Consider the following 23,385-nt stretch of genomic DNA (forward strand, 5'->3'; position numbering starts at 1 on the left):
CAGGTGTAAAGGAGCCAGGGAGCTCCCTTGGACCAGACATAGAGCAGCAGCCGGCCCGCAGCCCAGGTGTGGAGTGGAGGTAGGGGGGCAGTAAGGTCTCAGCGCTGGCTGATTCCGCTGGCTTCTTCCCTCCCCTGCTGTGCGTAAGTTCCCATTTCCTCCAGGCCCCCCAGACTGAAAGCAGAGACAGCAGGAGCAGCACTGTCCCACCCTTGCCCCGAAGAGACGCCACCTGCATGCAGCGTGAGGGCAGCACACAGCCTGTGCCCTCTGGGCTAACGGGCTGCAGAGCACTGGCCAGTAGCAGCACTGAAGAACCCGGGCACCTGTGCAGCTGAGGCCAGAAATGGAGATGCCCACACACAGAGGCCATAGAGACACCGGCTACCTGCAGCTCCCCGGGGCCGTGACCTCACCAGAGCACATTTGCCCGGCCAGACTGGGCCTCGTTCAGAGCTGGGTGGCAGGCCCAGTGTTGGGGCTCCATGGGGACGCTCTCCCTGGGAGCAGTGGTGACCCCACTGTCCCCGCGGGAGGCTAGGGGCGCGGTGCCACAGACAGTAGTGAAGGGGGCCCAGAAGGCGGCACTGCAGGTATGGGGGTCTGTGTGTCAGACCCTGTCACACTAATCAGCTGAGCACCTGCAACCCCTCAGTGTCAGCCCAGCTGTCCCTGCTAACCCGGCCTCCCAATCACTCCCAGCCCGTCCCGCTTGGCTTGTGCCCCCAGCACTGCTGTGCCATGGCTGGCTCCATTCTAGAGGTGGCTGCAGGTCGCTGGCAGGGGGCAGGAGAGACGGGTCATCCAAACACACGTTTTCGCGGCACGTGGCAGGGAAGGCGCGACATGAAAGCAAAGCCGATGGTGACTCGCAGGCACCCTGCTGGGCCCTGCCCCGTTCCGCAGAGGGCACAGCGCACGAGATGCCAGTGTTTACGTGGGGTGCTGGGGCTCAGGGGACGGCAGGCAGCGGAAAGCGGAGTTAGCAAATTCTCTGGCCTAATTCACTCGGAGCGCGGCAGGGGGAATCGGCCCAGCCGGGGGCCAGGGGCCGCACAGCTCCATCTGCGTCCCGGCCTCATGCGCTTCACTGGAAACATCTGGTCCGGATTTGGGGGAAGGGAGAGGGGGGCCTCCTGCCGCCGCCTGCTCAGAGCCCAGCCCAGCCTAGCCCGTGTCCGCAGCCCCCAGGCTCGGGGTGCGCTCCCCAGCTCCCAAGCTCGGGCCAAGCGGAGCAGAGCCGGGCCCAGCAAGCCCGGGAGGGTGCAGAGCCTCGGGCAGGGCTTGGGGTCTGTCCATGGTGCTGCGTGTGTGTCTGCCCCAGGTGGGATGTGTGTGTGTGTGTCCCTGACCACTGGTATCCAGGGCAGTGTGTGTGTATCTGTGTGCTTCCATGGCTCTGTGTGTGTGTCCCTGACCACCAGTCCCCAGGGCACCGTGTGTGTCTATGTGTGTCCATGGTTCTCTATGTGTGTGTGTCCCTGACTGCCGATCTCCAGGGCGGTGTGTGTGTATCTGTGTGTGTCCCTGGCTCTATGTGTGAGTGTGTCTCTGACCGCCAGTCTCCAGGGCAGTGTGTGTGTATCTATGTGTGTCCATGGCTCTGTGTGTCCCCAGGGTGGTGTGTAGCTGTGTGTCTCCAGGCATGTGTGTGTGTGTGTACATCTGTGTGCAGGGCTGTGTGTGTGTGTGTGCGCGCGCGTATATATCTGTGTGCAGGGCTGTGTGTGTGTGTGTGTCCATGACTCTGCGTGCCCGTGGCGGCCTCAGCTCCCCGCCCCACACCGGGCTGTGTTTACACGCGCACTGAAGGAGCGCGGAGCACACGGCCCCCAGCCCCCGGGAGAGAGCGGGGCAGCGACGCGGGGTCGGGGCTGGAGCCTGCCGGCTGGGGGCGGAGCCGACTGGGGGGCGGGGCTTGCCTGCTTTTGCCCCCCAAGCTCCCAAACTTTCCTGCAACTCGGCAGCAGAAGCCCCCGCGAAGCAGCCGCCGCGTCCCCAGCGTATCCCGGCCGGGGAAGGAGCAGCGGGGCCCGCGGGCTGGACCGGGGCTGACGCAACGTCCGCGCGGGGATCCACCTGGCCGGGCTGCGAGCCGGCCCCGGGCGGCATGGAGAGGGTAAGGGGCGGGGCGCAGAGCCGGGGGAGCGGGGAGCGCAGAGCCAGTGGGGGGGCCAGAACCGAGGGGCGCAGAGCCGAGGGGAGCGGGGAGCGCAGAGCCAGTGGGGGGGCCAGAACCGAGGGGCGCAGAGCCGAGGGGAGCGGGGAGCGCAGAGCCAGTGGGGGAGCGGGGAGCGCAGAGCCAGTGGGGGAGCCAGAGCCGGGGGGAGCGGGGGGCGCAGAGCCAGTGGGGGGGCGCAGAGCCGGGGGGAGCGGGGGGCGCAGAGCCAATGGGGGGGCGCAGAGCAAGGGGGAAGCGGGGGCCGCAGAGCCAGGAGGGGCCAGAGCCGGGGGGAGCGGGGGGCGCAGAGCCAGTGGGGGGGCGCAGAGCAAGGGGGAAGCGGGGGGCGCAGAGCCGAGGGGAGCGGGGGGCGCAGAGCCAGTGAGAGGGCGCAGAGCAAGGGGGAAGCGGGGGGCGCAGAGCCGGGGGGAGCGGGGGGCGCAGAGCCGGGGGGGCCAGAGCCGGGGGGAGCGGGGAGCGCAGAGCCAGTGGGGGGGCGCAGAGCCGGGGGGAGCGGGGAGCGCAGAGCCAGTGAGAGGGCGCAGAGCCAGTGAGAGGGCGCAGAGCAAGGGGGAGCGGGGGGCGCAGAGCCGGGGGGAGCGGGGGGCGCAGAGCCGGGGGGGCCAGAGCCGGGGGGAGCGGGGAGCGCAGAGCCAGTGGGGGGGGCGCAGAGCCGGGGGGAGCGGGGAGCGCAGAGCCAGTGGGGGGGCGCAGAGCCAGTGGGAGGGCGCAGAGCAAGGGGGAGCGGGGGGCGCAGAGCCGGGGGGGCCAGAGCCGGGGGGAGCGGGGAGCGCAGAGCCAGTGGGAGGGCGCAGAGCAAGGGGGGAGCGGGGGCCGCAGAGCCAGGGGGGGCCAGAGCCGGGGGGAGCGGGGAGCGCAGAGCCAGTGGGGGGGCGCAGAACCGGGGGGAGCGGGGAGCGCAGAGCCAGTGGGGGGGCGCAGAGCCGGGGGGAGCGGGGGGCGCAGAGCCAGTGGGAGGGCGCAGAGCAAGGGGAAAGCGGGGGCCGCAGAGCCGGGGGGAGCGGGGAGCGCAGAGCCAGTGGGGGGGGCACCACAGGGTCTGGGGGCCGGCAAGGGAGCGGTAACATCAAACAGGGAATCCGTGGTTTCCATGGTTCCCATCATCTGCACCCCCACTGTCAACATTGTTCCAGCACCGCTGGGGGGGCGGTGCCTGGGGAGGGGGGGCTGGTACACGGGGGGTGGATACCCGGGGGCAGGACATGGGGAGGGGCGGTGCCTGGGGAGGGGGGGCTGGTACACGGGGGGTGGATACCCGGGGGCAGAACATGGGGAGGGGCGGTGCCTAAGGACGGGGGATGCCCGGGGGTCGGTGCCCAGATGGGGGGGTGGTTCATGAGGAGGGGGCGATGCCTGGGGAGGGGGCGTTGGTACATGGGGCCCCCAGGGTAGCCCCGCTCCTTGGTTACGTTAGTTGCTCTCAGGCGCGGCGAGCCTGACCCGCCTCTTCCCACCTCGGGTCGCCCGAGCCCGGCGGGGGCCGGAGCGACGTCCCCGGAGCTAGCCTGGGTAGCGCCCCCCCCCCATTCCCACGGGGCCCGTGCTCCGCCCGCTGGGGGCGGGGCAGGGTAGGGGGGGCGGGGGTCGGACGTAGCGGGGGCCCCCGACGGGGGCCGGGGCAGGGGGGGTCCCCATCTCAGTAATTTTCCACCCGGCATGTGGTGGGGCAGGGCCGAGGAGTAACCATGTGGCAGCTGATGTAACCGCCCCCCCCCCCCGTTTAAAGGAGCCGGAGCCTCTACTGGGGAAGACATTGGCCTCTGCTGGGGGACGTGGGGTCTCTCCTCCCTTGGGGCCAATGACCCCTCCCATAGAGACATGGGGGGGCTCTTCTCCCTTGGGGCCACTGACCCCCCCGTAGGTATGGGGGGGCTCTGCCCTGGGCGCAGCAGCCACGCTGACCCAGTCAGGGCACAATGTGATGTTGGATTAAGACCCTGCTCAGTGTGGGGGTCCGTGGCTCCCTAACCCCGGGCAGCAAAGGGAGGTGTGAGAGCCGCTGAGCTCCGTGGGCTGGGGGGGGATCCCCGAGCTGGTGTGGGGCTGGAACGCCTAGATCCCAAGGCCAGAAGGGGCCGTTGTGACCTGGTCTGACCCCCTGTACAACCCGGGCCAGAGCCCTGCCCCCGTAACTCCTATTAGACAAGCAGCCAGCTTCGGTTTAGGTCACCAGCCCTGGAGAATCCACCCGACCCTGGGGAAATTGTTCCAACAGTTAATTACTGGGGTGGTTAAACACTCACACCGTACTGGTCTGTCTGGCCTCAGCCTCCAACCGCTGCCGGGGGGAGGATGGATGCCGTGATGGGGTGGCACTGGCAGAGGGCTCTCGGCTGGGCGCCTGTCAGTCACGCCCATTGCCCTGTGTGTGAGAGCGGGTGAGCAGAGGACTTGAGCTGGGCTCACTGAGGCTGGAGCTTCCAGACGGGACGGACTTGGAGCGCGTGGGCGCTGGGTGGTGATTAGGCACTAGCAGACGGAAAGGTCAGTGCCGGGGATCTGGGGGATTTGGGAGGGAGGGCAGGGCCTGGGGTGTTCAGCCCTGCCTGGGGGTGTCACGTGCCAGGGCAGACAGGGCCAGTGTGAGGCTGGAGGGCAGGTCCGGTTTTCTGAGCAGAACGGATTGCCAGACCCGGCAGTGTGACCCATGGAGCTCCCTGCCACAGGGCCTGCAGAGTCCGGACCTGAGGCTGCGTTTACAGGGGGCTGGCTGAGCGTGTGACCGGTGGGGTGGCTGTGTGAGCTACGGGAAGGGGCATCAGCTCTCGTGTTTCAGGGCTCAGCACCTGCGTCAGGAAGACCTCTGGCTCCCTGAAGGACACAGGGCTCTTGTCACCTTCTGGGATGTTCTTCTCCCTTGCCTGTGGTTGGAGGGGGTTTCGGGTCCAGCCCCGAGTGGGAGCCAAACCTCCACTGAGCAACTTACCAAGGGGCGACTGCATTCTCCATCGCTGGCCACGCTGAAGTCACAGGAGAACTTGGGGCCAGGGCCATGGTCAGGCATCTTTGGGTGATGCAGCCCCCGCTAGCCCTTAAAGGGGCCATGTACCCCCAAGCTCGTTCTCCAAAGGGCAGTTGGCTGGGCGCTGGCTGACCTGGAGGACCCAATCCTCTGAAAGGAACAGTGTACTCCCTCAGCTCTCCAGCAGGTCTTGGAGAGGCAGGACGCTGTGCCAGAGCCCAGTCCCCTCTGATCAGGGATGGCACAGCTGCCCACCGCCGCTGGATCTAGTTCAGAGGAGATGAGAGAGCCCCTTTAACTCTTAAAGGGGTGCTACCTCTCCCCTTCTGTCTCAGCCCCCCACATCTTCATACGATGCCCTACGCCCCCAGCCAGTACCCAGAGGAGAATGAGAACTGGTGGCCAGACAATGACAGTGAGAAGCCAGGCACGTGTGTGGCATCGGTGGTGAAGGGGCACTGGGTAGTGCTGCTCTCAGAGCCAGCCCCACTGCCAGACACTAATTCTAGGGCGCAGTACAGGATACCTGGGTGACATTGGGCCATGCTAGACAGGGTGACTGGGCATCGGACGGGAGTCACTGACATGGTTCCTTCTGCCCTTAAGCTCCGTGCCTAAAACTGGGTCTTAACTAGTGCTTGGAGCAGAGCCAGTGGCTCTGGTTTATGACAAATTAGAGGATTGGGCCAAAAGAAATCTGATGAGGTTCAACAAGGACAAGTGCGGAGTCCTGCACTTAGGACGGAAGAATCCCGTTCACTGCTACAGACTAGGGACCGAATGGCTAGGCAGCAGTTCTGCAGAAAAGGACCTAGGGGTTACAGTGGACGAGAAGCGGGATATGAGTCCACAGTGTGCCCTTGTTGCCAAGAAGGCTAACGGCATTTTGGGCTGTATAAGTAGGGGCATTGCCAGCAGATCGAGGGCTGTGATCATTCCCCTCTATTCGGCATTGGTGAGGCCTCATCTGGACTACTGTGTCCAGTTTTGGGCCCCACACTACAAGAAGGATGTGGACAAATTGGAGAGAGTCCAGCGAAGGGCAACAAACATGATTAAGGGGCTGGGGCACATGATTTATGAGGAGAGGCTGAGGGAACTGGGCTTGTTTAGTCTGCAGAAGAGAAGAATGAGGGGAGTTTTGATCACTGCTTTCAACTACCTGAAAGGGGGTTCCAAAGGGGATGGATCTAGACTGTTCACAGTGGTACCAGGTGGCAGAAGAAGGAGCAATGGTCTCAAGTTGCAGTGGGGGAGGTTTAAGTTGGATATTAGGAAAACCCTTTTTCACTAGGAGGGTGATGAAGCACTGGAATGGGTTACCTAGGGAGGTGGTGGAATCTCCATCCTTAGAGGTTTTTAAGGTCAGGCTTGGCAAAGCCCTGGCTGGGATGATTTAGTTGGGGATTGGTCCTGCTTTGAGCAGGGGGTTGGACTAGATACCTCCTGAGGTCCCTTCCAACCCTGATATTCTATGATTCTGTGTCCCTCCCCACGCAGGAGTGAGCAGGAGTGGGCATGGGGTGGGCAAGAGACAGCAGAAACCTGATTTGCCTACATGCAAATTGCCAGAGCCCAGTCTTGGTGGTGGCATTTTTCATCCTGGAGGACTGGTAGCTGGGACTGTACTCTTCACTCACCACTGAAATGCAGCCACCTCTGGCGTGGGATGCAGCAGCTGTTTGACCAGTGTAGGACAAGCAGGGGAAGGAGGCTCCTGTATCCATTTGCAGCAGGAGAGAAGGCAGCTTGGGGTGGCAAGTGTCCATGTGCCAGGCAGGCTCTCTGTTTCCATCTCACCCAGAAGCTCCTCTGAAATAGACGCACCACACTGAGTGCCTGGTGAATGCCGGGGCATCGAGATGACTGGGAGAGGTTTTCTAGCATCCTTACTGCGGGGGGAGGGGAGGGGCACTTGGGACATGGAGCCAGATCCCTGCCAACCCCAGAGCTCGACAGCAGCCGGGCCCAGCTAGCCATGGGGGAGGGTGGGCTGGGGACTCCTGGAGGGGAAGAAAGGAGTTGGGAGCATGGCCCAGGGTGTTGGGATTGGCTTAGCACCCGGGAGGGGTTGAATAACGCCCCCGCTGCCTGCTCTGTGCAGCGCCTGTAGCACACCTACTCCAAGCAGCCGGCACCCTGACCAGGGAGGCAGGGTAGGGGGCTGTGCCTGGCTCCTTGACCCCGCTGTGTCCATGCCCAGGAGCCTGTCCCTGCACCCTTGGAGCTGCTGGGTAGGAGGCAGGGGCTGGGGTCTGGCCCAGAAGCCATCAGCTCTGGGCGATGCCTCCTGCTCCTTATCTCACCCGCTCAGGCCTGGCTCCAGAGGCCCCGCACCCTGCTCCAGCCCCACCTCCTCCCTGCAGGCCAACACTCCCACCCCGGCCTGCTCCAGGCCCCACTCCCCTGGCACCTCCCCAGGCCGTAGCTCGCTCTCCGGCGGGGGGTCGAGCCATGCTGGGGCACAGGACGAGGGGTAGGGGAGTATGAGGCACTGTGATGTGGCCCTGCCGCTGCGGGTGGGGCTGAGTCTGGGGCCCTGCGAGGCCGGAGGGCTCCTGGCAGCCCAGCGAGCTGTGCTCATGGCACGGTGACCTGTGCGCTGGCAGCGAGGCAGGGCTCTGTCAGGGCCTGAGCGGGGGGCTCAGACTGTGAGCAGGGCGGCCCGAGCATGTGGACCGCTGAGGAATGGGGGGGTGGCAGCATCCCCCCCAGGTCTGGCAGCAGCTGGTCCCCGGCAGCGGCTGGCAGCTCCGACCCGGGCAGTAGCACACACGGTGCAGCAGGGCAGAAGGAAATCGCCTCCCATCTGTGTCCTCCGCGGCAGCTGAGCTCCAGGCTCCCTCTGCTACTGGCAGTGCCAGGCGCAGCCACGTGCCACCTCCAGCTCAGTCTTTGTGTGGGGTGAGCATTGGGCAAACTCTCCCCAGCTCTGGCAGTGCCCCTCGATCCCAACCCGCAGCCCCTGCCAGTCCAGCCATAGCCGCCGGATGGTGGAACCATGCAATGATGTGATGGCAAGAAGTGACCCCCCTAGAAACCACAGGAACGGGCCCTAATCTAGGAGTGAATCCAGATTTTGGAGGTGCAGATGGGGTCTCCCTCCATGAGGGTGGGGGTGAGCGTGCAGGAAGAATGTGCCCCCCAGGAGGGTAAGGGTGGGGCTGACCCCCCCCATCCAGGAGACTAGGGCAGGGGTGCAGAGTGGGGTTGCTCCCCCATGAGGGTGGGGGCGAGGGTGCAGGAAGAGTGTGCCCCCCCAGGAGGATAGGGCTGGAGATGACCCCCCCAGGAGAGTAGAGGCAGCGGTGCAGGATGGGGGTGCTCCCCCATGAGGGTGGGGGCGAGGGTGCAAGAAGAGTGTGCCCCCCCAGGAGGATAGGGCTGGAGATGACCCCCCCAGGAGAGTAGAGGCAGCGGTGCAGGATGGGGGTGCTCCCCCATGAGGGTGGGGGCGAGGGTGCAAGAAGAGTGTGCCCCCCCAGGAGGATAGGGCTGGAGATGACCCCCCTAGGAGAGTAGAGGCAGCGGTGCAGGATGGGGGTGCTCCCCCATGAGGGCGGGGACGCATCCCGACTGGCTCCTCTCCCCTGTGCCCACGAGTCACTCCCGTCTTGTTTCTCCCCAGCTCTCTCCTGCGCTGTCTGTGGACTGAACCGCTCGGTGTCAACGTGTCCGTGCCAGCCGGGTGCAGCCAGCGAGACGGAGAGTTGGCAGGCGGGAGCCCCCGTGGCGGCCTGCACAGAAGACGCCCGAGCCCCCAGCCATGGCGGATAAATGCAGCAGGGGGTTACTGGTGAGTGCTGGGGGTCCCACTGCCTGGGTGCCCGGGAGGGCTTTGCTGGGGGTTGGATGGTGCCCTCTGCTCTCCAGGTCAGTGGCTGGCAGGCGAAGTCTCTGGGAGCAGCCGAGAAGGCAGAGCCCCCCTCCCCCAGCCAGCTGTGTTACTGCAGGGGGGTTGGGTGGGGGGGGACAATGCCACCTGACTCCCTGGAGCGTGAGTGCTGACTGCTGTGGGCCAGACTGTCACGAGGGAGAGGCTGGAACAGGAGCCTGGTGATCAAGACTCCTGGGTCGTCGTCCTGGTCCTATCCTGATTTGCTGCGTTCCACCACCCCCCGTACCTCAGTTTCCCCCATCTGTCTTGAGGGGGCCAGGGGAATGGCTGGCGTTGCAGTTGCTCTGTCTTGGGGCTTGCCCATGGAATTTCTGGAGGCCCCTGCTGTTTCATTTACTGTCTGGGCAGCTGTGGGGAGATCAGCAGTGCCACCCCATGCCCCACAGCACCCTGTTGGACTGTCCATGAGGTGGTTCTGGTGCTGCCCATCCCTGTTGTTCCGGGGGTGAGGGGAGGTGCCAGGCATGGGATCCGGGCAGGAGCTGAGCCTGCTCCAGCTTGCAGAGTGCAGTTTAGATCTTGGCGCTGCTGGCTCCGCTGGGAAGGCATCAAGTGCGCTGATGGGGGGCTGAGACCCCCTCCCTCCCTCCCAGTCTGTGCCACCCTCTCAGGCTCCCTCTCCAGTTCTGGCTCGGTGGCGCGGTGGGTGGAGCAGGCAGTCTTGTGCATGAGCCCATGGCTGTCTCTGGAGAGGGGAGGCTGCGTCATGGGCTCGGCTGGCAGGGGAGGGCGGGGGCCCCCCTAGAGGTGCCAGGGCTGAGCACAGCCACCCCCAGAACAACGCCTCTTACTCAGTGGTGAGGGCACTGGACCAGGAGCCGGGACTCCTGGGTTCCCTCCTGATTCACTGTGAAGGCTCCACCCCTCTCTGTGCCTCGGTTTCCCCTGGGAAGCAGTAGCACATACCCAACCTGCTTTGTCACCACGAGCTGGACGGTCCCGGCTGGGCCCCCTCCAAACTTCACACGTCCCCAGCAGCAGCTGGTCCCCCTGGGCCTGTCTGTGGCAGGGCCCTTGGCAGCAGTCGCTGTGAGCCCGAGGGTTGGCCCCCGGAGGCACTGCAGGGGTGTGTGCTCCCATTAGCCCTTCGTGGCGAGAGCCCCACCCCGACGGAGTCCTGCTCTCGTGGTGCACGTGTGACCGCTGCTCATGTGGCCAGCACCCCAGGGATTGTCCTGAGCGCCTCTGAAGCCGCCGCAGCTGAACTGAGGAGCCGGGTTCAGGAGCGAGGGTTCCTGGCCTCGTGCATCATGAGGGCTGTGCACACTCACCAATGGGCTGATCCCACAATCACCCGTGCCCGGCCCATGTGCATTGGGAGCAGGAGTTGCTGCCGTTCCCATCAGCTCCCAGGAGCCAGGAGCCGATCAGCTTGCAGACCTGTGCTCTGACCACTAGGCCCTGCTCCTGTGACCTCTGGGGGGCCTGTGGGTGTGATGCCTGTGGTATCGCCCCTCCCAGGAGCTCTGCCCCTCCCTTATCACCCCTGCCCTGGGCTCCTCGATGGCAGAGCGGAGTCCCCTCCCCCATTGTGTTCGCCTGTGGCCCCCCCCGCCCCGTCACAACAGGGCGCTAACCCTGAGCCTAGTCAGCCTCAGAGGTGTCTGTGGCCCGTGGGCACCTTCCCGTGCCCCTCTTGTGTGCTGTCAGGGCAGGGTGCGAAAAGGCTGCGGAGAGCTCCAGCCATGGGGCTGGGCAGATCTGCGGCGGGGGGCTGGGGCAGGGGAGAGGATGTCTCTAGTCCAGGGCACTGTGTGTGGGGATGCAGTGCAGCCTGCTAGAGCTTGGGGTCCCCCCAGGCAGGCTGGGGCGGGATCCCCCTATTGCAGGGCGGGAGGAGAACCCGGCTCTGCCTCCCCTCATGGCCCCCTCCCCCACGCGGGCTGGGGACGTGGCAGGAGATCAGTGCCTGCCTGCGGAGCGGCCCCTACTGCAGGAAATGCTGGAGCAGCTACAGATCTCAGCCAAGCGAGGCCCGCCCCTCGCCCAGGAGCCGGGTCTCCAAGGGGCCGGGGAGGCTTCCGGGGGCAGAGGCCGGCTATGGCATTTGTAACAGGCCCAGCTGCAGGTGCCCGCGGGGGCAGAGACTGCTCTGAGTGATGGGTGACTGCAGATCTGATCCCTGGGGGTGGGATGCCAGGTCCCGCCCCACCCCGCCCCCATGCTGGTGCAGCCTGTAGCCCTGTGCCCGTGTCCTGCTCCCCATCTCTCTGGCACTCCCTCTGCCCCAAACTGCCTGCCCCAGAGCCTCCCCCATCTCAGCCTCTTCTGGGAGCTGCTGGCCCTGCCGCCTCCCCTGTCACTTGCTGCCAGCTGGCCCCTGAGCAGGGGGCTGGGAGCCCCCATCCAGCAGTGGCCTGTTGGGGCGCTGTGGCCCTCACGGCTCTGGGCCAAGCAGAGTGTGCAGGCTGCGCCCAGCTGGCGACCTGACCCACGTGTGCCACGGCCCCTGCTGGATGCTCTGCAGCGTCTCAGGACCCCGTACTGCTCCCAGTGGGGGAGAGTCTCCTGCAGCTCAGAGAGCAGCGCCCGGGGGCATCTAGCCCCCCTCCTCCTATCGGTGACTGAGCCTGGGCTCAGCCCAGAGCCTGATATCTGCCTCGCCCACCCTCACCTGCCCAGCCCTCTTGTTTCCCTGGCAACCAGGGATAATGTCACCGGTACCCCAAGCAGCAGCGCTGGGTTCTGGGGAAGTTGCAGGTCCCGGCTGGTACAGGAGGTCCCGGCAGATACAGGCAGCCTGGCCCCTCCCTGCACGTGGGCTTGGCTGTAGTTTTATTTCCCCAGCAGATGGGAATAAAGATCCCGGGATGAATCGGCGGCTGGTCCCTCCCGCTCCCGCGGGCCTCCCAAAATAGCCCTGTGCCCCAGCCAAAGGGACCAGAGCCAGGACTTCCCTGGGAAGCATGAGAGCTGGTGGGGAGGGAATGGTGTGTGCCAGCGAGTGTGTAGTGCAGCTGTGCACACACGATCCTGCCCCTCTGCTGCGCACATGCGGGTGTGCTCTGCACACACCCGTTCACAGGTGTTTGTGTGAGCTGCGGAGGAGAGGCGCTCGCGCTGGGTCAGGTCTTGGCTCCCGGCTCCATTCCTGCCCTGGGGCAGGTTGCTCCAGCACATGGGGCCATGTCTCTGCGTCCCTTGGGGATGGGGCATGCAGTGAAATGGAGAGGGGGAATTCTAGCCTCACACCAGGCAGGGTTTGATTAGCCGGCAGGACTCGCCGCACAGGGTGTCTCTGGGGCAAAGCGAGAGCTGGGCTGTTCAGGTGGCTACTGGAGTATTTGGTGTTATCGTGGCTAGTGCGAAGCAGTGCGTAGTCAGGGACAAAGCCAACCTCTCACGGTTGGAAACCAGGAGACCTGGGGGTGGAGTTCACCGCAGCTGCTCCTGCCGGGTCTGCGGCAGCTGGGCTGGGGCTGATGGGGGTCAGGGCGGGACGTGCCTGGCCATTGCGGGGCCAGGCTGTTTCCCCGGTGGCTTTGGGAGGAGCGGATCCGGTCAGAGCCCTGCCACTTTTAGCAGCCTGCCCCCGGATGACCAGCTCACGCCCAGCTGAACACCCTACCCTCATGCTGAGATCTCCCCTGAGCAGGCTGAGGAGCCAGCGACCCCATGGCCATTGCTGTTGGTTTGAGGTGGAGGGGCCCAGAGGCTGCGCACCCGCTCTCGCATCACGCCAGTGGCTCGTTTGGCAGGGGCAGCTGCCATGGGCCTGGGTTCAGCTCCTGGCTCGCTGGGGGGCCGAGTGTGGGGTGGGGGATGTGCTGGAAGCACTCGGCCTCAGGTGGGCAGCGCCACAGGGCAGGGCCTTTAATGCAGTATAGGAGCCCCCAACGCACACGCCCTGCCTGCCTGTGCCCACCCCCAGGCCCTTGTTCTGTGGGGCGCCAGAGGGAGGCTGGCTTGCTGGCATTGAATGCCCCACAGATCACCAGGCTCTGATGCTTGCTGGCCTCTCCAGGCGCACCTCCCACCAACTTCCCAGCACAGGATCCCCGGGCAGTGGGACACAGACTACCCTCGTGCTCACAGCTGGTCATGCTCATGAGCCCGTGCACTCACACACTGCCCTCGTGCACTCACGCGCTGCCCTGTGCTGCTCCTTGTGCGCTCACGTGCTGCCCCGTGCGCGTATTTGCTTCCTTTCTCCCTTTTGCCCTGGCACAGCTCCCTCCCAGCACCCCAGCCACTGCTTTGCACTTCCCTAAGCTTGGGGAAGCCCAGCACGGACACCTGAGTGTGCGTGGGGGGGCTGGCACGGACACCTGTGCGGGGGGAGCCCTGGCACCGACATGTGGGGGAGGCTGGCACTGACACCTGTGCCGTGGCAGGGAGCCAGGCAGACATGAGGTGCCAAATCCACTCTGGGTGAATCTTTAACAGCTTCCTGGAAAATGCCCAGGCCCAGCTCAGTTCAGGAAGGCAGCATGTGGGAGAGGATGGGGACTGGAATTCACCTGGCTGGCTCCCCACAGATCTGTTGATGCCCCTCAATCCTGCCCCGCCACCCCCTCTATCCCAGCCCTGGGCTCCCCACCCAGCCCCCATCCAGCCCCCATCCTTCTCTACATTGGACTTGTGACCTGGAGCCCCGTGGGGGTGGGGCAGGGCGAGAGCTGTCAGGGCTGAGGTGTGGCAGCCCACACCCCTCTTTGGGATGGGGTATGTCAGGGCCCCCCGCTGGGCGACTGCTCCCAGCTCTGCTCCCAGCAGTGCCTGGGGAATGGGGGCTCCCTGTGGTGCCCTGCCCCAGGCCGGAGGCCGTGGCTGCTGAGCTCTCGAGCCCATAAGGAAGGGAGCTAATCCCCTTGGATAGCTTCCAAGGCCATAGAAATAGCATCGTAAACCCGGCTGCAGCCGTGCCCCGGCCCTGCCCCCTAATCCTGCCAGCAGGTGCGTCCCCACCCCCCACCTGGCGCTGGGACTGCAGGCAGGGCCCAGTGTTCACCGTGGCAGCCTCTGACCCTGGCGAGGGTCTGTGCCAGCCTGGGGTGTCTGGCCATGCTGGGCTGCAGCTCTGGGAGTGGGAGGCCTTTCCAGGAGCTGCTGCGGTGTGGGGAGCTGCCTGCCCGGGGTGGTCACACTAGCCCCAGCCTCCCAGCTCATGGCCTCCAAGTCTGTGCTGCCCAGAGCCCTGGGTGGGGAGGCTGCCCCATGTCTCCGTGGAGCATTACCTGCGCACCCCATTGCACTGGCTGCACCAGGGCCGTGTCCCTGCCCCACGTGGTGCCTGTGTCCCTGCCCCCCACCCCGCATTGCACTGACCCTGGCTGCACCAGCACTGCATCTCTGCCCTGCCCAGTGCCCAGCTCCCCCAGCACCACATCTCTGCCCCACACAGTGCCTGGCCCCCCCCCGCCAGCACTGCACTGTGCCCGGCTACCCCCTCAGTGCCATGTCTCTGCCCTGCTCGGCTGTGACGATGCAGTTCTGGCGGGACCCAACTGAGAGTGCCAATTCAGGACCAGTTGCTTAAACAGGGCAGTTCCAGCCCTAGGCTGGGGTTTTTCCGCCTCTAAGGCAAACTAAACCAGCCAGACAAAAAGGACTTTGGTCTCACCCCACTGGCTAACCACAAGTCACACAAGCAATTTCCTTAGACTCTCCAGTCTCCCCGTGTCACCACCAGTGCCACCCGTCCTGGGGATGAATGGTTATGAAAACCAACACCCCAATAAAAGAAAACGGTTCTCTCGATCCCAAAGGATCAAGCCCTAGACCCAGGTCAATGTACACATCAGATCTTACCCACAAATCACGCTGTTGCCAATCCTTTAGAATCAAAAATCTAAAGGTTTATTCATAAAGGGAAGAAGATAGAGATGAGAGCTAGAATTGGTTAAATGGAATCAATTACATACAGTAATGGCAAAATTCTTAGTTCAGGCTTGTAGCCGGGATGGAGTAAACTGCAGGTTTAAATCAAGTCCCTGGAGAACATCGCTCACTGGGATGGGTCATCAGTCCCTTGTTCAGAGCTTCAGTTTGTAGCAAAGTCCCTCCACAGGTAGAAGAAGGATTGAAGACAAGATGGAGATGAGGCATTTGCCTTATATAGGCTTTTCCAGGTGCAAGAACCTCTTTGTTCTTACTGTGGAAAATTACAGCAAAATGGAGTTTGGAGTCACATGGGCAAGTCCCTGCACACCCTGCTGAGTTACAAGGCCTATCTGCCTCCTCTCAATGGGTCAGTTGTGTAGCTGATGGTCCTTAATGGGCCATCAAGCAGGCTAGGCAGAGCTAACACCAACTTGACTGGGATGTTTCCCAGAAGCACAGCACAGATTAGAAATACAGACAGCATACAGCCAATACTCATAACTTCAACTACACAATGATCCATACATACAGACAGCATAATCATAACCAGCAACCCAGAACCTGGTCTTAGACACCTTATATAACCCCCTTTACATAAGATTTGGTGCCACTACAGGACCTTGGTTGCAAACCATGTTCTATATGGTCCCAGTTTATATCAGTAACGTCACACCATCTCCCCTAGCGCCGCATCTCTGCCCTGCCCAACACCCGGCTCCCCCAGCACTGTGTCTCTGCCCCATGCGATGCCTGCCCCCCCCCACAGCGCTGTATGGTGCCAAGCTCCCCCAATGCCGCATCTCTGCCCCACGTCGTGCCTGCCTTGCCCTTCTCTGCCCTGTGCTGCATGGTGCCGAGCTCCCCCAGCGCCGCGTCTCTCCCCCACATGCCACCAAGGAGAGCCAGTGGCTGTGGGTCGGGGTTGAGGGGCTCCGGCAGAGCAGGGGTGAAGTGTGCAAATCTCGGTCCAGCCCTGGGAGCTGCTGCAGCCAGACTCCTCCCCCCAGCCCTGCGTGTGTGGGGCTTGTTCAGCACTCTAGGGGCAAGCTCGCTGCCAGCCCAGAGAGGGAGGCAAGGAGGATGGGCCCGATCCTCTGCCCCCTGCGGCACTGGAGGGGTGGGACCGGGGAGCCACGCCCAGGGTGTTTGTGCTGATGCCAGAGCAGGAGGAGGCAGGGCCTGTGCCCAGCCTTGAATCCCGTTGGCTCTTGGAGTCGGGGGCATAGAGGGGCCTGAGGACGACAGCCTACTGCCCCTGTGCCCAGCAAGAGGCCGGGCAGCGCAGGCCCGGGGACTGGTACCCCACTGCGGGAGGCAGCTCCTTGGGCCGCACTCCTGGCACGGATAGATCAGCTGGTGGGGCGGGAGAGAGGGCTGCCATCTCATCGGGGCACCACCCACCCCAGTGCTTTGGGGAGCTCTGGCCTGGGGGCGCTAGGGGGTGCTAAGGGGTCTTCAGGGAAGGTCCTGAGCACGTCGGGGCATTGGCACAGCTCCCCACTCCTATCCGAAGCTCTCCCGGGTCTGGTCCCCGTTCCCCTAGAGGGGCTGCGATGGGTTCCCAGGGAGCAGCCCCCACCTGCGCTGGGGGGTTGCCCCAGCCGATGGGGCCAGGGCGGGGGGGCTGATGGGTAAGGACGTTCTGTTTTGTCCTTGTAACCGTGGGCTTTGTTTGTTGTCCAGCCCTGCCAGCAGCGCTGGACTCCTGGGCAGCTGCCGGGAAGGGGGGGCAGGGGAAGGAGGGATCACTGACTGGAAGGGGCGGGAGGAGACGTTTGCGCTTCATCTGACTCTGAGTCCTGGCTCGGGCACCGGTGCCACCTGGGTGTGGGCGCCCCTGGCAAAGCCCAGGGGGAGTTAAGGACTAAGGGGCAGGCGCATCCCAAACAACCCACCCCCCACCCAGCTGCAGCACAGCGCAAACCACACTTGGCCAGAGCGTGCTGCCCAGAATAACAAGGGGCTGCCTAGGGGGGCCACTGGGGGATTTTCTGCCTGAATGCCCTGGGAAAATGGAGTCCACGCCAGTTGAATGGAAAAGTCAGCCCAGGGCTGGCTGTGCCTGGCACCGCCTCTGCACAGAGCCCCACTCTGCACCCACCCTTGGGGCTCACTGGTGCAACCAGGGATGGCATGACAGGAGCCTGACCGGGAGAGACCTTCGAGGGGAGGTGCCTGCAGTCAGGGCAGGCGAATGGCAGGGAGGGCCTGGCCAGTCTGTGCATGCGGCCCCAGCCTTGGCCCGCGAACACAGCAATCACCAGGCGCACTCAGCCCCCACATCTCTGCCAGAGCAGAGGGGGGCTGACCCGTCGCAGAGGGGGGCTGACCCATCCCAGGGGAGGTCTCGTTCTTGTTTCTGACAGTGGTTTCACTCTCCCCGCCTGCATCTTTATCAATGTCTCTGGAGAGTCTTGTTACCCGCACAAACATCCAGTCACTCCTGGAACCTCACAGAGGTCTTGGCCTCAACTTCCTGTGGCAGTGAGTTCCACCGGCTGATTGTGATTGCCTCTGAGGTCCCCTCTTTCCATTGAATTAAATGGCCTCCAGGTCTCATCCTGGGAGCAAAGCCCTTCATTTCCCATTTGTGTTTTGTTTAAAACTTCCCAGGGATGGATCAGGGTTTGTGATAAAAACTTGGTGAAAATCAGCACAAAAAAGTAACTCTTTAGGTTTGTGGGTAAATATCAGCATCCATCTTAGGGGCTGGGAGGCAAAAAAAAGCAATGAGTGAGAACATTAGAGTACTGAAAGCAAAAGCAGGTGAAGGCTGTGGTGTATTTCCTGGGCTAAGCTCTGCATGCACACTCCCACGCGTGTATCTTCCACGCCATTGCCTTACGCTGAGATAGCCTGGCCTTTACACATGGATTAGTTCCTTGTTTACACAAAGGTAGTTAACAGTGGAACCTGGATTATCTGAGCAGGATCGCACCTTCCTGGGCTGGATGGATCCAAACTGCGGGTGACAATCAGTGCCCCCTGGAAAGGACGGGCCATAGCTGGGAGTCGGGGGAACAGCTGGGCCCAGACCCCGTCTCTGGCCCAGTCGGTATTTTATAGACTGATGCCATCTCCTCTCTGAGGGCACCGTCCCAGTTGTGTTCCTGCTGGTTCCCGTTGCTCGTCTCTGACCCGCTCTAGCCCCTGTCGGGGTGGGGTGGCCGATGCTGCAGGTGGCGTCCAGCTGAGGCCGCCTTACTGATTTCTAGGGTTTGGGTAGTGGGGACTGTCGTTCCCCTCCCAGTCTGTGGTTTGGGGTCAGAACAAGCACTGGCGCTGTGTGACCCAGCCATACCCAGCACGGGGGCAAGAGGGTGACGTGCCCGGGCTGAGCACGGATCGCTGCGCCGTGGCTGTTTGCATGTTTCCTCGGGGCATCTGACGGGAGCACGGGAGGGAGGGAGCACGGGGTGTGGGTGTTGCAGAGGGGTGCCCCGTGCCAGTGCCACAGCTCGGATGCAGGTGGTGACGGCTTTACAATTAGCATTTTGGGTCACCCACCTCCCCGTCCCCTGGCCATTTCCTTGCTTCCCGGCCATGCGCTGCTGACTTCTCTCTGGCTTTGCCAGAGCTGGTGAGTGGGGGGTGGGCCGGGGCCAACCTGGAGGCCTGTGCTGCCTGGAGAGCTGGCACCCACGTGTCCCTGAGAGTGACAGCCCAGAGGTGGCCCGTGCCCATACATGTGTGCTGCTGATGTGTGATCGTGTGGCCCCCTCCGCCCACTCCCGGACCCCAGATGGTCTCCAGAAAGCCCAGCCCCCTTCCACGGTCTGTCATTCACGCCTCGCTGGGCACCTTGGACGCATTCTCCCGAAAGGGAGCTTGGCTGCCTCCTGCCTGCCCGGGAACAGCTGGGGTGCTCCGAGCTAAGCGGGGAGGCACGTCAGCGCCAGGCGGCCGGCGCAGAGACATGTCACGGGGAAGAGAGGGACCCCCGGCATGACCCCTCCGCTGGGCAGGCACTGGGTGGGCAGACAGCCCCCAGCGTGAGCAGGCCAGGGCACTGGCAGAGCCGCCCCACGGAGGGGGCAGCTGGTGATGTGAGGAGCTGGGTGAAGGGCTGGAGGGGAGCCCAGGGTGCCAGGGAGGTTGGGGAGCTCGGGCTCCCCAAACCACTGAGCAGAGCCCGCCTGGGAGCCAGATGGCCGGGCTGATGGGCAATGACCTCGCCAGACGTTGCCATGGAGACAAATGTGATGTCGCAAGTGGGGCCTGATGATGTCAGGAGAAGAGACGAAACAGCCGGCGCGGGGCTCCTGTTCCACACGGACCCCTGGGGTGGGCGGGGCTGCAGCTCGCTAGGGAGCCCCTCACCCGACCATGTGGTCCCTGCCTCTGCAAGGGGCAGCCGCAGAGCCGGCCCTGCAAACCCAGCAGGCAGCCCGCAGGCACTAGAGTGAGGGGCAAGATCCTCGAGAGACGCTCTGAGCCCCCAGGGGGTGGGGCGGAGCAATGCCCGGGTGCATCCTCGGTCTGTCCTGGGCACCGGGCAGCTCCTCTCTGGGCAGTGCTGGAGCCTCCGTTCCCCACAGGCCTTCCCACGCGCCCTTGCCCCCCAGCCCTGGGACCTGTCAGCTGCACTGCCCCGGGCGGGGCTGGACAGTGCGTCGGCCCCTAGGCCGGTGACCCTGGTGTGTCCTCAGTGTGTGTTGGGCACCAGTGGCCTGCACATCCTGGGCCAGGCCTGCCCAGATCTTCCTCACCCAGCACCCCAGCACCAGCCCCTCGCTGCTCTGTGTGCCAAGATCAGGGCCCTCAGGCTGCCCTTCCTGCAGCCCCCCACCCCTCTCTGACCTGCTCACCCCCCCCCCACCGCACCCCTCCAGCCCCTTTTGTCTCCTCCCATTGTCCTGGCAGCACAAGCCCCCAGCCACTCCCGCTCAGCTCTCTGCCACCCTGGCCAGGGGCAGTTTGGTAACAACAGGTCTCGGCCTAGCTCTGATTTACCGACGGTCAGTGGCGCTTACACTACCAGGCACGTGACATCACCTCCTTATTCCTTATTTAATCTCCCTCATTTCTTGTTGTAACTTAATTATTCGCCATGTTTAGCAGTGGCCACTTACAGCTCAACGCTAGCGTAGAAACCAGCCCGACCCAAGCAGTGACCCCGGCTTCTAGGCTGCCCGTGCCAAGCCAGTCCCTGCTAACTCCTGCCCCTCGCCATCTGCCTCTGCATGTTCCCCTCCCGTTACCTGCCTGGCTCGTTCCGTCCCAGCCAATGCAGCACTGCAGCCCGAGGCTACCGGCACCGAGCAGCACATGGCCCCCGGCCAGACCTGGGGTTCTGGGGCAAGTTCCTTATTCTATAGGCTAGTAAAACTGAAACGGCCCGTGCTGGAGCCATGCTGGGAGGCTCAGGACCTGCATGTGGGAAACTGGCCTGGACACAGAGAGCGCCTGGTGTCGCCGCTTGCCCCCCAGAACGTGCCAAATAGACAGGAGAAATCTGGGTGCCCCCAAGCATCACCTCTGCAACGTATCCAGTTTGGGGGGGATAGTGCCCCCCAGTCTCTGCCCCGGTGCCCACCCGCAGGAGGAGGAGACGTTAAAGGAATGCGACCAGTGAGCTGGGCCGAGTCAGGCCACAGCCCTGTGCCCCCGGATGCTGGCTGCCTGTGTGGCACTGGGTGCCGGCTGCCCGCTCTTGCAGGGGGCTGGAGGTGAAGTCGCTCCTGTCCCAATCTCTCTCTAGCCCGCTTTGCCCTCCAGTCCCACCTGCTGCTCCTCTCCCTGCACTGGTGGATGCCAGTGTAAGTGCCTGGGCAGATGGGCTCACAGCGGCTGCTCCCTCACCAAGAAGGCTGGTCCCCGAGGGGCAGGCTTGGAACCAGCTTTCTGGGCTAATGAGCCACGTCTTCATTAATGGGGTGAGGAGCCGCTTGCCCCCTGGGGGCTCAGAGGCAGTTGTGCTGAGTGCCATGCCTGGCATCCCTCTGTGCCATGCCTCCTCCTGCCACGTCTTCTCCTGGCACGCCTCCTCCCGCCACCCCATGCTCCTGCCATGCCTTCTCCTGCCACGCCTCCTCCTGCAACCTCATGCCCCTGCTATGCCTCTTCCCGCCACCCCATGCTCTTGCCACACCTCCTCCCGCCACATCTCCTACCATGCCACCTCCTGTCACACCTTCTCCTACCACCCCATGCTTGTGCCACGTCTCCTCCAGCCACCCCATGCCCCTGCCATGCCTCCCCCTGCCTGCCATGCCTTCTCCCGCTGCCCCATGCTCCTGCCACGCCTCTTCCCGCCATGTCTCCTCCTGCCATGCCACCTCCTGTCACACCTCCTCCCGCCACTTCATGCTTGTACCACATCTCCTCCCATCACCCCGTGCTCCTGTCACACCTTCTCCAGCCACCCCATGCCCCTGCCACGCCTCCCCCTGCCATGCCTTCTCCCGCTGCCCCATGCTCCTGCCACACCTCCTCCTGTCACACCTCCTCCCGCCACTTCATGCTTGTACCACATCTCGTCCCATCACCCCGTGCTCCTGTCACACCTTCTCCAGCCACCCCATGCCCCTGCCACGCCTCCCCCTGCCATGCCTTCTCCCGCTGCCCCATGCTCCTGCCACACCTCCTCCTGTCACACCTCCTCCCGCCACCCCATGCTTGTGCCACATCTCCTCCCATCACCCCGTGCTCCTGTCACACCTCCTCCTGCCACCCCATGCCCCTCCCACACCTCCTCCTGCCATGTCTCCTCCCGCCACCCCATGCCCCTGCCACGCCTTCTCCTGCCATGTCTCCTCCTGCCACTCCATGCTCCTGCCACGCCTCCTCCAGCCCCCTCATGCTCCTGCCATGCCTCCTCCTGCCATGTCTCCTCCTGCCACCCCATGCCCCTCCCACACCTCCTCCTGCCATGTCTCCTTCCGCAACCCCATGCTCCTGCCACGCCTCCTCCTGCCATGTCTCCTCCCGCCACCCCATGCCCCTGCCATGTCTCCTCCCGCAACCCCATGCTCCTGCCACGCCTCCTCCTGCCATGTCTCCTCCCGCCACCCTGTGCTCCTCCCACCATGCCTCCTCCCTGACGCCGGGCACCAGCACTACTGGGACACGGGGCTGGAGGAGCCTCAGGGCTGAGCCCATCTGGCAGCCCCTGTGTGCCTAGGAGCCCAGAGTCTCTGCATCCTTGGGGGACGTTGCACCCCATGCCCCACAGGCTGGGGGCTCAGTCCCCAAGTCACCAGGTTTGCATACGTACCCGGTGCGCATGCGCACGTCAGGGGATGTCACCGACTTGCTCTAGCTGCTCACTGCCTGCCCCCCACTGTAGTTGGCAGCCCCCCCGGTCTGCACCACGTCCACAGGCCCAACACCAGCCGTCACCCTGCAGTGTGCTCCTGCCCCTGCCCCCAGCTCCTGCTCCCAGCAGCACTGCCGGGCAGACACCCTGGAACAGGTGGGCCAAGGCCGGGGCAGGCAAGGGCAGGGGATTTATATAGCAGCAGGAATCTGCACACGGTGTGGAGCCGGCTGGGCCAGGACACGGACACAGGGCCCCGAGCCAGGGGCTGCCCCATGGAGCCAGGCCAGGGTGACCTGAGCGGCATCAGCCTCAGCACTGGGGGGTGTTGGCAGTGCCCCGGGGACAGGCTGGGCCAGAAGCCCCCATGCGAGAGGGCTGGCAGGAGGGGGAGTGAGGGAGGGGCAGGCTGAGGGAGGGTGGTTGGAGGCTCAGGCTCAGCAGTGGCTGGTGAAATAGTCCAGTGCCCGCAGCCCTGGCGCCGAGCTCTGATGACTTGGGTCTAAGCTGATTCTCCATTCCCCACCGTCGCCCTCGCCTGCCTGTGGCGGGGAGTTCCCCAGGCCGGTGCTGTGTGCCAGGGAGATGGGGCAGCGGGGTGGGGTGCCAGGAGCAGTGACTCCGTAGTGAGAGCGAGGCTCTTTCCTGGCTTTGGGCTCCTTACAGCACTGACCGAGCCCCTGCCTGTGGCCAGTGGCTCCAGGGGGGCAGGCGTCGGAGGGGCAAAGCTAGGCGATGGGTGGCCAGCTCAGCCAGGAGAGGGATGTCAAAGGAATGGGGTGAGCCGTGGGACTTTTCCCGGCAGGGTGGGGCCAGCAGCCCCAGGCAGGGCCAGGCCCTGAGCACTGGGGTGCAGAGGGGCAGGTCTCCAGCAAGGTCCCATCCTGCCCCTCTCTCCTGGGGTCCCCGGATTCCTGTGGCAGGATAGGGGGGCACTGGTAAGGGCCATCTTTCTTGGGGGGAGAGAGAGCTGAACGCCGGCTTGGAGACAGGGTCACCCCGATGCCAGCTGCTCTCGTGGGCACAGGTGAGGTGGCCAGCAGCCCCCAGCACCCTGCACTGCACAGCCCCAGGTAGATGCTGTGGGCCCAAGCAGGGACGATGTGGGGAGGGAGCTCTGCCAATGCAGGGGGGAGGGGCTATGAGCAGCTGGGTCCCACTAATGAGGCTTCATTAAGGCCAAACTATGCTGGCTGCACAGCCCGGAACGGGAGGCACACCCTGCTGGCAGCTCTGGTCTCACGGGAGTGGGCGCCCAGCCT

At 64.2% G+C, this 23,385-nt stretch overlaps 2 protein-coding genes and 1 pseudogene across 4 annotated transcripts in view; all 3 read left to right on the forward strand.

The window, feature by feature from the left end:
• The first annotated feature begins 485 nt into the window (after positions 1-485).
• On the forward strand, positions 486-3,686 carry LOC115656805 (annotated as a pseudogene).
• Positions 1,861-23,385, forward strand: part of LOC115656145 (sodium- and chloride-dependent glycine transporter 1) — a 52,063-nt gene continuing 30,538 nt past the window's right edge. Inside the window, exons 1-2 of one of the 3 annotated variants that reach the window (XM_030572471.1) lie at positions 1,861-2,119; positions 8,773-8,940. In XM_030572471.1, coding sequence (XP_030428331.1) covers positions 8,911-8,940 — 30 coding nt within the window. In that variant the 5' untranslated portion in view covers positions 1,861-2,119; positions 8,773-8,910. Of the gene's footprint in view, positions 2,120-4,541; positions 4,667-7,958; positions 8,049-8,772; positions 8,941-23,385 lie in introns of those variants that run through there. The other 2 variants (XM_030572473.1, XM_030572472.1) reach the window with 2 other exon arrangements.
• Positions 15,452-22,001, forward strand: LOC115656148 (YLP motif-containing protein 1-like). The gene is made up of 2 exons (XM_030572477.1): positions 15,452-21,041; positions 21,092-22,001. The coding sequence occupies exons 1-2, from the start codon at positions 20,718-20,720 to the stop codon at positions 21,986-21,988; spliced, it is 1,221 nt and encodes a 406-aa protein (XP_030428337.1). The 5' UTR covers positions 15,452-20,717; the 3' UTR covers positions 21,989-22,001.

This window comes from Gopherus evgoodei, chromosome 8 (assembly GCF_007399415.2).
Source record: "Gopherus evgoodei ecotype Sinaloan lineage chromosome 8, rGopEvg1_v1.p, whole genome shotgun sequence".
NCBI classification, from domain to species: domain Eukaryota; kingdom Metazoa; phylum Chordata; order Testudines; family Testudinidae; genus Gopherus; species Gopherus evgoodei.

What these genes read in the sequence shown, in the direction of transcription:
- LOC115656148 (XM_030572477.1), top strand. Translation starts at nt 20,718, where the DNA reads ATGAGCCACGTCTTCATTAATGGGGTGAGGAGCCGCTTGCCCCCTGGG. An exon ending in TGCCACGTCTCCTCCAGCCA is followed by an intron (nt 21,042 to 21,091) that starts CCCCATGCCCCT and finishes CTTCTCCCGCTG; the next exon opens with CCCCATGCTCCTGCCACGCC.